Source organism: Panthera leo, chromosome B3 (genome assembly GCF_018350215.1).
Source record: "Panthera leo isolate Ple1 chromosome B3, P.leo_Ple1_pat1.1, whole genome shotgun sequence".
Lineage (NCBI taxonomy): Eukaryota > Metazoa > Chordata > Mammalia > Carnivora > Felidae > Panthera > Panthera leo.
The window spans coordinates 9,635,280-9,648,106 of record NC_056684.1 but is presented as its reverse complement, the minus strand read 5'-3'; the positions used below and the strand labels follow the sequence as shown (position 1 = coordinate 9,648,106).

The 12,827-nt window shown below is 42.8% G+C and overlaps 1 protein-coding gene across 10 annotated transcripts in view; it reads left to right on the top strand.

The window, feature by feature from the left end:
* AKAP13 (A-kinase anchoring protein 13) overlaps positions 1–12,827 on the top strand; it is a 334,433-nt gene that overhangs the window by 262,555 nt on the left and 59,051 nt on the right. For all 10 annotated transcript variants that reach the window (XM_042941070.1, XM_042941069.1, XM_042941066.1 and 7 more), the window contains one exon: positions 700–808. In XM_042941070.1, the coding sequence (XP_042797004.1) occupies positions 700–808 (109 nt within the window). The remainder of the gene's footprint in view (positions 1–699; positions 809–12,827) is intronic.

Genomic DNA, 12,827 nt, shown 5'->3' with positions numbered 1-12,827 from the left:
TCTCTGTTTCCAAATCTTTAAAATCAGAATAATACTGGGGTGCCTGGGTGGCTCAGTCGGTTGAGTGTCTGACTTCGGCTAAGGTCATGACCTTGTGGTCCATGAGTTCAAGCCCCGCATCAGGTGCTGTGCTGACAGCTCGGAGCCTGGAGCCTGCTTCAGATTCTGGGTCTCCCTCTCTCTCTCAAAAATAAATAAACATTAAAAAAAATAAAAATAAAAAAGAACATGCTTAAAATCAGAATAATATTACTGCTCTCTACTATGTCTCTAAAAGACTTAGATTTTCAAAGAACGAGAACTACTGTATGTAGTTTGCTATTTACAATGAAGTTACTTTCATCTGATGATGTGTTCAGCAGATGTTTACTAAGCACGTACTAAGTTTAAAACATTATTAGGTATTAGGAGGGATATGAAACCACTGGAAAGGATGGGTACTTGAATTATTCCAGATAAAACTAAGGCTCATGAAAGCTAAGTAGTTCCTTTGAAGTTGAGCAGCGGTCAAGTAGCAGGGGCAGACTTGAGTCGAGGGTGTCTGACCACAGAGCCTCTGCTGTTTAGCCCTCACCTGTATCACGTTCTTTTCTTAGGTTGGGGTGGGATGTAAAGTTTTGTGCTGATCTAGAAATAAAAGGAGCATATGCTTACATCCTGGTTTTCACTTTTTTTTTTTTTTTTTTTTGTACTTCACAGGCATGTCACAGATCTAAACAACAGGGATTTAATTACTGTACATCAGCCATTTCTTCTCCATTGACAAAATCCATCTCATTAATGACAATCAGCCATCCTGGGTTGGACAGTGAGTATATTACTTTTTTTAAAATGAAGCCTATTTTAAACACTTTTTTCCTATCATTTTTCTCCCTTTAAGACCCCGTAACATTACCTTCCAAAATTTGCCTCCCTCTTCTCCTGAATGGCTCATTTAAATAGAAAAGGTGACATACCAGTTTAGTTTTGGGATCTTCCTTCCAGTTTTGGGATTCTTCTTGTCAGGACATAGATTTGTTTTTTAACTTTTTATTTCGAAGTAATTTCGGACTTTAAAAATAGTTCTAAAAACAGTACAAAGAATTACCATATATTCTTTACCTGGAGTCCCCAGATGTCATATGTTTGATCCATCTTATCAAAGTCATAACTGTTTTTATCAGTCTCTCTTCTTCTATCACTGCCTTTAAAGTTTTTTTCTGAAACACTGGAGAGTAAGTTACAAACATGATGTGGTTGTATCTGAAAGTTATGCTGTTCTGTTACCACAGTACAATTATGTGAATTTTGTCCAGTACTCATTTGCTGAGCTCTTCAAAAATGTCATGAAGCTCATGAAGGACAAAGAAAGACTGAGATACACTTTCAGTTGGTTAAGCACGTGCTGAAAGGATTACATCTGCCAGTGATGAATGGAGCGGTATGCAGATTCGGGACCCATTGGCTGGCTGTGAAAGTTACATAGATGTCTGGCATCCGTAAGCACAGGGCCTTTGCAAATGAAAGATGCTCGGAAACATATTTGAATTGGATCTAAATATTTGCCAGGGAAAGGCAGCTTGTTCTTTGAGAAACCTCACCTTTTTATTTTTAAAATCTTGATTCTTGTTTTCATGAGTAGTTACAGTTTGAGATCTTGTGCTCATCAAAGGGGGAGTGATCCTTTCTTTGCTGAAAGACCGTGTATTCGGGAAGCTGAGGCAAAGGGAGTAAATAAACTTTCCTGGTGTTTCTGGTGTTTCTTCAGTGTCCCCTGATAGAACCCACCTTAAAAGAGCTGGAGAGGGGTGCCTGGTTGGCTCGGTCGGTTAAGCGTCCGACTTGGGGCTGAGGTCATGATCTCACAGCTTATGAGTTTGAGCCCCACATCAGGCTCTGTGCTATTAGTGGAGCCTGGAGCCTGCTTTGAGTTCCGTGTCTCCCTCTCTCTCTGCCCCTACTCTGCTCACGCTCTGCGTGTCTCTCTCTCTCTCTCCCCCTCCCTCCCTCCCTCCCCCTCCCTCCCTCCCTCCCTCCTTCCCTCTCCCTCTCCCTCTCCCTCTCCCTCTCCCTCTCCCTCTCCCTCTCCCTCTCCCTCTCCCTCTCCCTCTCCCTCTCCCTCTCCCTCTCCCTCTCCCTCTCCCTCTCCCTCTCCCTCCCTCTCCCTCTCCCTCTCCCTCTCCCTCTCCCTCTCCCTCTCCCTCTCCCTCTCCCTCTTTTTTTTTCTCTCTCTCTCTCTCAAAAATGAATACATATTTTTAAAAAATTTGGAGACTCTGTCCTGCATTTGGGAGATGTTCTGTCTCAATTCATGACTTACCACGGGCCTGATCTTTTTAATTTCCACCTTAGAACTAAGACACGATAAAGAATGCTGTTAACTTTGTCCTCATTTTCATGATCAGCGATTCAGATCTGGCCTGTTTGACTAAAGGTGTGCCTACTGATGGCGTATTCTCAGAGATGCCGACAGAACCTCACAGAACTGCAGCGAAAATCGCCCTTCCTGTTTTTCTTTGGGTTTTGATTTGATTTGGCTTTGGGTTAGAGGTCTTGCTGGTGCAGAGTGAAAATCATCATAACAGGATTGTTAATGGTGGATTTGATGAGCTTGGAGTGCTAGTGCTCAGTAGGGCAGGACACTGAGACAGGAGGGCACTGTTGAGTGAGACCTTTCGGCCCTGTGTCCCTAACCGTCCACGACTGGTGAGTGTGGGGTCATGGTGGAGAGTCTACTCCCATAGCAACAGATGTCCACCACCAACAGAATGTGTCCCATGGAGGGATTTTTTTCCCTGTATTTTGTGACACACACTCTTGCCTCGTGCATGAAACACTTCATTAATTTTTCCTCCAAAAAGCAAGATGGTTTTTGACTGTGTTTTCAGTTGCTAGCCCAACACTATAAATAATGCGGCTGACTCCCAGAAAACACCGTCCTAGAGTGCCAGGGGTTCTGGCACACACAGCTTCTCCTCCTGTTGCTGGGAAATTTTCCGCTCTGCTCAGAGGGGACTGAAATGAGTTTGCAGACTGTTGTCAAGGGTTGATCTCCAAGCAGGAGTTTGATCCTTTGATCAAAATAGGGTGGGTACCCTCATTCAAACTTACATTGTACGTTTCATACACGTTTGAATGATTAGGTCGTAAATTCGTTAGCGAGCCCCCCAATTTCCCTGATTTAGCCTACGCTGTAATTGGAGGATTAATCAACTCTAATGACACTGTTTCTCCTTAGTCCCTCCCCACATACAATTATATTAATTTTCCCATCGGTATTTTTTTTTATTCTGCTCTAGAAACGTGATAAATGTTTTTTGCAGATGTAAAACTTCGGGCAGTTGAACAGGAGTATAAAACTTGTAATCCGTGTGCTGTACCTTTAAGCATCAGGGTAACTGGACAGTTCTTGGTTTGCCATAGACTCCGGGCTTCCATTCCAAGTCACTTGAGCACTCTGCGTGATTCGTGTGTAGTCACAGCCTTCCCGGCTGAAGGAATCCTAGTTACAATCTGCACAGTGAGATCGTAAAGCCTAGAACATTCAGTCCACTTAAAGTGTTTTAACTGGTGTTTTATTGTAAGCCCGTTGGGTGGCTGTGTGACCTTGGGCTACATAGTGAGATTCTTTGCCTCGAGTTACTTGATGAAACAGGGGTAACAACGTGATAAGGCTTACATGTGAATTTATGTAGAGTCCTTAGCATATTTCCTGGCTTATAATAAGCATTTGTTATTGTTATGGAGCGTGTGAGTTCACAGTACCCAGAACAGCGCCACAGTCTGTCTGTCCCTGACCAGAGTTGAAACAATGTTAGAGAAACTAGAACGCCATCCTTCATGGTCTTTAAATGGACTGTGCCTTATGAGTACGCTTGTCCAGGAACAAAATACTTTCTGAAATCAACCTTATCTCACTACTTTCCACTTCTGCCTGGGCTCTGTCTTCTTCCTTCAAAGAAATTAGCTCCTTCTACCACAGTCTTACAGCTGTTAACATCCAGGCATTTCTGAAAACGTGTGTCTCCTGAGCTGTTGTCTGGAATGTCTTGTTGGGTCATTTCCTAGAAGAGAAACACAGAGGAAACTCAACGTTATTTCTAAGCTGGTATCATTTTCTAAAATCCATCGATGCAGAGGAAAATACTGAGTCAAGATAGTGACTAATGTATTTCTGTGTCATTTTCTGGGGTGGGAAGTAGACAGGCGACAGCTTATTTGGGAACCACAATGGGTGGGGAAGCTGTCCTCCCTCATGTCTTGGCTGTGCTGTCATGGTGGGAGGGAACGTGATGAATGCATCTTGCCAGCTCATCTTTTAGGGACTCACAATAGCACCAAGGCTACCTGCATCATGGGGAGAATGCCGGGGAGGACTGCCCTCAGAGAGACCGCTCCTGGGGACCTGTGGCCCCATTTCTCCTTCTTGCATCAGAGAGGATGGAGTGGAGACGCCCAGCTTGTCAGGAGACTTAGATGGTTTCTTGATAGAACTTAAGCATAAATTTTGTTTCTATACATGCAGAATAATTCAGTTATTACAGATGATCCCTTGCCCAAAGTATATTTTAACACATTTCATGGCTTATGCTCAGGAGATGCTTACCAGCAGTGGAGAAGGTGCTTGCTTGGTGGTGTTCCTGGAAGAGCCCTAACCACATTGGTGGTGGTGACGTTAAAAGGAGACTTGTACCCATTAGAGAGGTGTTTTAACTCACAGGCTTCTTAACGAGAAGTCACTTTCCCCTTGTTTTTCAGGGTTTGTTATCACAAAGAACATATATGTTGAGGATCCTCCTTTAGATATTCCTACAAATAGGTTTTTCCAGATGATCCGTGAAATTGTGACAAAGGAAAGGAATCTGGTATAAGAAGAGAGCTCATTTTCATTTCCTGAATTTGCTTCACGTTTGGAAAGACTTTTGCAAGCACATGGAGATGGTAGCTTACTTTTCGTCCTAGGCCGTCACTGCCCAAGGAGCCGGCGTGCCAGTAGTTGTGCCCAGTAGTCCTGGATCTCTGTTACTGGACGTGGCTGCCCACAATAAGCTGACGTCACGTAGTGTTTATGTGACTGTCAAGTTCGTACAGGGCTTTTTCATTTCATTTAGGACACTGAGCTTTCAGAAAGCCTGACAAAGGGAAATTCGTTTATTAATGTATTCATTCAGTGAGCATTTGAGTTACTCTTTGGCAGGCACCAGGCCACACGGTACAGGAGACAGGTGAGTTTATAGATACAGTTTCTTTCCTCACCGCGTTCTCACAGACCAGAGAATAGGTGAATGTAAGAAACGTGGGGTAGTACAGGGGTGCCTGGGTGGCTCGGTCGTTTAAGCGTCCGACTGCAGCTCAGGTCATGGTCTCACAGTCCGTGGGTTTGAGCCCCGTGCTGGGCTCTGTGCTGGCAGCTCAGAGCCTAGAGCCTGCTTCGGATTCTGTGTCTCCTTCTGTCTCTCTGCCCCTACCCTGCTGGTGCTCTGTCTCTGTCTCAAAAACAAATAAACATTTAAAAAAAATTAAAAAAAAAAAAAAAAAAAAAAACATGGGACAGTACAGGAGCCTAGAACAGAGAATGCTCACTGGGATGAAGTCATCTCAAAGTTGAGGCCAGCAGAAGACTGGGAATTCACTGGGTGAGTTCACACAGGAATGCCACAGAGGTCTTAACCATTCGGTTCCAGACCCCTGCAAATATCACAGTAAAGCAAGTCAGATGAATTACTAAATCACTAGGCTTCCCAGTGCATATGAAAGTTACGTTTACACTATGCTCTAGTCAAGCATGCAACAGCATGATATCTAAAAAAACAGTGCACATACCTTAACTTAAAAATACCTTATCACTAAAAAATGCTAACCATCATCTGAGCTTTCCGTGAATTGTAATCTTTTTGCCTGTGGATGGTTCTGCCTCGGTGTCTGTGCCTGCTGAAGGTTGGGGTGGCTTTGGCCATTTCTCAAAATAAGACAGCAGCGAAGTTGGCCACATGGATTGATTCTTCCAGTCACAAAAAATTTCTCTGTAGCATGTGATGACATCAGATGTCGTTTGATAGCATTTTAGCCACAGTAGACCTTCCACAATTGGAGTCTGTCCTCTCAAAACCTGCCGCTGCTCTATCAGCTGAGTGTAGATAATACTCTAAATCCTTTGTTGTCATTTCAGCAAATTCCCAGCATCTCCCCCGGGAGTAGCTCCCATCCCAGACTCCACTTTCTTTGCTCATCCGTAAGAAGCAACTCCTTATCTGTTGTTTTGTCACAAGATTGCAGCAATTCAGTGCCCTCTTTAGGCTCCACGTCTGATTCTTGTTTTTTCCACACCACATCTGCAGTGACTTCCTCTGCTGAGATCTTGAGCAGCTCAATCCATGAGGTTTGGAATCAGCTTCTTACAAACTCCTGTCCACGTTGGTATTCTGACCTCTTCGCAGGAATCACCAGTTTTCTTAATGGCACCCAGAATGGTGAATCCTTCCCAGAAGTTGGCCAGATCCATCAGAGGAATCCCCTGTCTATGGCATCTGTTGCCTTACAAAATATATTTCTTAAATGATAACGCTTGAAAGTCAAAATGACTCCCTGATCCACGGGCTGCAGAATGGATGCTGTGTTAGCAGGCCTGAAAACATTAACCTCCTCATACATCTCCATCCAGGCTCTTGGGTGACCAGGTGCATTGTTAATGAGCAGTACTGTTTTGAAAGGAATCTTCTGTTTCTGAGCAGTAAGTCTTGATAATGGGCTTACAGTATTTAGGAAACTAAGTTGTGAACAGATGTGCTGTCATCCAGACTTTGTTTCATTGACAGAGCACAGGCAGAGTAGAGTTAGCACAATTCTCAAGGACCCTAGGATTTTCAGGATGGTAACTGAGCATTGGCTTCAACTTGAAGTCAGCAGCAGCATTAGCCCCTAACAAGAGTGTCAGCCTGTCCTTCGATGCCTTGAAGCCAGGCACTGACTTCTCCTCTCCAGCTATGAAAGTCCTGGATGGCATCTTCTTTTGATATAAGGCTGTTTCAACCACACTGAAAATCTGTCATCCGGGGAGCCACCTTCATTAAGGATCGCAGCCAGATCTCCCGGAGAACTTGCTGCAGCTTCTACGTCAGCCCTTGCCGCTTCACCTTGCACTTGGATGTGTGGGGCTGGCTTCCTTCCTTAAACCTCCTGAACCAACCTCGGCTAGCTTCCCACTTGTCTTTGCAGCTTCTTCGCCTCTCTCAGCCTTCACAGAATTAAAGAGATCCTTGCTCTGGACTAAGCTTAAGCTTAAGGGAATGTTACGGCTGGTTTGATCTTTGATCCAAACCGCTAAAACTTCCTCCATATCAGCAATAAGCCTGTTTCCTTTTCTTATCATTTGTGTGTACAGCAGAGAAGCACTTTTTATTTCTCCAAGAACTTTCCTTTGCATTCACAGCTTGGCTGTTTGACATGAGAGGCCTAGCTTTCAGCCTGTCCCAGCTATCCACGTGCCTTAATCGTTAAGCTTAATTATTTCTAGCTTTTGATTCAAAGTGAGAGACGTGTGACTCTTCCTTTCCCTTGAACACTTAGAGGACTTTGTAGGGTTATTAATTGGCCTGATTTCAGTATTGTGTCTCAGAGATCAGGGAGGCCCAAGGCGGGCAGGGTGAGTAATGACTGGTCATTATTGCGTAAGTTTGCTGTCTTATACGGGTATGGTGAGTAGCGTCCCCAAACAACCATAATAGACCACTGATCACAGATCACCGTCACAAATATAGTAATGGTGAAAACATTGGAAATACTGCAAGAATTATCACGACTGCTCAGAGACACAAAATGAGCAAATGCTGTTAGCAAACTGGTGCCGATAGGCTAGTTCAACACAAGGTCACCAGAGACCTTCAATTTGTAAAAATTGCAGTATCCATAAAGTTCAGTTAAACAGAGTACAATAAAACGAGGTATGCCCGTATGTGGAAAGCACGGCCGAGGGGTTGGGGCTTCTTGTCCAAGGGCAGTGGAGTGATTTAAGTTGATAAAGTAGGTTGATTCGGACGCTTCAGAGAGACCACACTGAAGAAAGTGTTGGGGAGCAAAGGTCATGGATCAGGAGAAGGCTACTGCAAGATCCAGGTGAGAGCACACGGTGGCGGTAGGGGAGAAGTTGATGTTCAGAGAATTCTAGAACACCTAGAATAACTGAATTGAAGCAAGATGGAAGCATTCAATGATGGGGCCCAGGTCTCTGTTCTGAGCAATTCATTAGATGTTAGGTACCGCTTACCAAACAAAGGAATACAGGAGGAGGGGTGGGTGTGGAGAAGAGAGATGTCACTCACGTGCTTCCTCATTTCTTGCTGCCTGTGGGACATGCCCCAGAGGTGAGCAGAGAGAGATGAACACATCTTGAGCTCAAAGGGAGAGCTACGGCCTGAGGGTGGAAAGGTGTGTGTCACCAGCCCAGGGAATTCAGCTTGTACTTTGGGAGGGCAGGGCGTGAGGAGGTCTGGGGTGAGGGAGAAGAGAGCTGAGCACAGAATCCCGAGAAACACCACTACTCCAGATGTTTCCACTCTCAAGAAAAACAACTCCAGCTATAAATTATGACCGTTAAAAATAATGGACTTCTTGTTTTCTTACTCTGGCAAGTACGTGTTTGTTGGATGAATTTTTTAAGCTATATTAGAATTCTACATACTCAGAAGTAAAGACGAAAATGTGAATAAATATGTTGTTCACTAGGCAGCCTTTCCTGGAACCACACAGGCTAGCGACATTATTCTGTTCAGCACGGTCTCAGGTGCCTTTGACTTTGTCCCGGTACAGTTGGCGCTCTCTAATGTCTCATGTTGACCTACTTCTCAGCCCAGCCACGGATGCAGCCAGCAAGGCGGGTCTCCTTCTCCGTCCGCATCTCTCCACATCTCCTTAAGTCTAAAACTCTCTTTTCTCTTGGCTCTTCTCACTCCAGTGATGGCGAGGAGGAGTTGCGTAGTAAGTAAGCCGCTGTAGTGTCCATGGCTGTTCTCCAGGGTCTGACAGTGCTGAAAATGCTGTCAGCTTGGTTCTAAGAAACTGGGGATTTGTACCCCCTTGCATGCCATTGTTTCTAAACCATTTGTCTTCCTGCTTTGCTTTGAGAATTAATTTGGGTGAAACCGTTTTTGTCTGCTATATGCCACGTGCACTGGTTGATCTAGTGGTCTGATTCCAGGGCACGGGGAGGTGTTCCCATCCCACCTTGTACCTTTTGTGATACTGAGCGCTGGTTTCACAAAGCTTTCTATTTGATAGTGTAAATTTCATTTTCCCATGTTTTGCTTTTTTTTGGTCTCATGAGACAGATATCTAGACATCTACCTGTGATATTTAAAAGCTAATGTTAAACTTTTTTCTTCTCACCTTTCAGACCTGTCTTTAAAAATACCTTTCCGTTGGGGCGCCTCTCTGGCCAGAGCCTGCAACTCTTGACCTCGGGGTTGTGAGTTCAAGCCCCACATTGAGCATAGAGATTACTTTAAAAGAACGAAAAAAGAAGATAAAAATACTTTTCCTCTGAGTTTACACCACGTGGATTAGGGAGTAAGAGTTATAGATGTTATTTCCTAACTTCTCATTTTCTCTCCTTTGGAACTTTTATTTTTCAATCCTTTTACTACAGTGTGGATTTCAGATTAATATATTCTTATTTGATAATGCCTAAATTTTAAACACTCTGTCTCTCAAAAATAAACATTAAAAAAATTTTAAAAAAAACTTTGCAAGGTTTTAGTAAGCTTGGAAAGGAAATGAATTCTACCCCCTGTGAACATCACTTTTCAGTTATGCAAGATTTCTGGAAAATTCCAGGATTGCTATTTTTAATGGAAAAAAACATTTCTAGTATAAAGGTAAATACTGAATTGTTTTCATATAACTACGGTAAAATCTTGATTTGCGAGTATAATTCATTCTAAAAACATGCTTGTGATCCAAAGCGCTTGTATATTAAAGTGAATTTCAAGAACCATTGGCTCAGTTGTGATCATGTGACATCTGGCATCATGTACTATTCGTGTTGCAAGACATCACTCATTTATCAAATTGAAATTTACTAGAAATGTTTGCTTGTCTTGCAGAATACTCATTGAACAAATTACTCGCAATCCAAGGTTTTACTGTGATAGGAGCCTCAGAGAATTACAATATTTGTATAATTGAGCAACCTAATTCCCTACCACTTGCTGACCCTACATTTCAGCAGTATTTAGGTATCTAATTATTTATTTAAATATTAAAATTTTATAATCAATATTAAGCTGAGGGTGACATCTTTGCATTGTTCTTAAAAGAAAGTACCTTATGTACAGTAACATAAAGTTTAATTTCTCTTAAATGGAAGTCATATTCAGTACTTTTTTCATAATGAAAAGATGTTTAGTAAATAGGCACACCATAAGATACTTACTTTATACCAGTTGTAATAGGAGGGAAGTTGTGAAAATCTGCTTACAACTTTGAGTGTTCAGAAATTGTCAAGTCTATTTCATCTCAAAGTATTGTGTACCTGGGGACATAGGTCCACATGTGGCAGACGAAGTAAAGGTCCCAGTGGTATTTCTTCTACCTCTAAGACGAAATTATTAATATAGAACGGCACTGGTTATACAGCTAATCCAACAGGATGAAATTATAAAAGTATAGAAGCTGGAAGAAACCTTTGAACCAGGTATCTAGCCTTCTTCAAAATGTGTTCCTTACCCTGAAATACCAGTGAGAATTCTGGAGGTGGAGGGGAGAGGAAGGGAAAGAAAGGGGTTGGTTCATGGCCAGATAAATTTAGGAAAAGTCCAGTTAAGCTGGTTTCAGATGCTAATGTGTACATCGTGAATTCCCAAGGCAGTGTTCAATAAGTTGTGTTTCCCAAACGCATTAGCTAGGTAACCACAATATGTGCCTGACTGTGGATAACATCTCATGAGACTAGTATTCCATGGAACGCACTTTAAAAACCATTGACCCGGTCCATCCAGTAGTTCCGACTCTGGAATATTAGAATATTATGTCTGCAGGTTGTTTCAAGACTTTAAGAAAATCCTACTTGAAATACACTGTTTACCTGCCATAATACTTTGTAGGTTGACTTCAGTGACAGATTTCTTTGCTTTTGTCTGTAATTATACCGTAGAGGTATCATTGGCTAATTTATACTCTTAGGTGCACTGAAAACTTGATGGCCCTTCAGGAATCTCAGAGGCATTGGTTGATTAATCGCTGTTCTCAGAACCAAATCTAAGAGGTCATAGTAAATGAATGAATTTTTTCTTCAGCGGTGAAAAGGTTGGAAATCCTTACCAGAGTCCCAGATTCTCCCAGTACTCAATCACATATTTGTTCAGTTTCTAATTTATTCAGCAGAAATCTACTGGGAGCTGATTCTTGGCCAGATCCTGTGCTAGTTGGTGTTTTTCTTCATTATGGATTTTGCTTTCACTTTGTTCATATTACTAGGTTGGTAACTTGCTAGGTAATTGCTCTAGTTAGTGTACAACAGAGCCTGACAACCTGAGAGAGTTTAATGCTGCTTCTGTCATTCAGGGTTCCTGGGGTGCAAAAGGTTATAAAGCCACTGACCTAAACCACACTCTTGGTTTTTTGTTTAAGTAAATTAAGGTATCCTGAGGTTAAAATGCTGACAATTTCACACCTAGATCATGCAGAAACTAGGGAACAGATCCCAGATCTTACTCTTACTCTGCTCATCTCGATGACCATGCATTGTAAGTGAAATAGAAGAACCCAAGTAAGTAAAAGGAAAAACTATAGAAAGTACTCTTTTGAAGACTTAGAATTGGTTGTTAAGTTTCCTATCTATTATTCCTACTTGTTGGCTATTCACTTAGTAATAACTACCATTTTGCATTTCTAATCGGAATCTAGAACAGGTTGGACATTTAAGTTCAAATGCTGGTAATCTGGTAGTAGAACATCTTCAGATCTCTGTCAAATGAGGGTTTTACTCCTGGTCATCTCCAGTCCTTGAAACCCACCTGCAGGAGAAGGTGTGTGTTTTGTTCACACTGTAGCAGGAGTTGTACTGAGCGGCCTTTGTCCGCCTGGAATCACACACACAAAGTATTTCCGTGCCTGATCTAAAAACTGGAAATCCTTCATCTTGGTGTGATTGAGACCATCTCCTCTAAGTCCTGACGTAGCTCCAGCTTTATTAGCATGTTGTTGGTAAGGTATCGTAGTGTTCCTAATGCTTTCTCCACTTACTGCTCTGCTGTGTGCCTTAGCCTGGGTGCTAATGACCCGCTTCAGTTTACGCTCCGATGGTGACGGAGGAAGGAAGGATGCACCTGCCGAACACGCCATACCAGTGTCAGCCTGGCAAGGACCTCACCATCAGTTTCATCTCCCTCATTTCACAGATGAGGAAGTGAAATCCAGAGATCTCACCCCAAATCAGTAACAGGACCAAGACACCACACACACACACACACACACACACACACACACACACACACACAGCCAGCCAGCCAGCTCTGGTGCCCTTTTCCTCTTCACTCATCCCTTTCCAGGAATACTCAGGAAAATAGCAGGTACATGGTAGCTAGATATTTTGGTATGGAAACCCACGAAAGCAAAATGAACAGCAAACAGAATATGAATGATATTTCATTTTCGATTTTGTGTTCTTCCCGTGATGTCATCTCAGAAAGATGGAAACGGAGCGTTGACGAGAACAGGAATTAAACATGTTTCGTGTATGTTTGAGCGTGGGGACAAAAATGTTGATTTGGGGCTTGCTCAGTGATGTGATTCTTGGATGAAATTTTTTGTCGTGGGGAATTCACGCCTACTGCTGCCTATTTCCAGTTCTGATA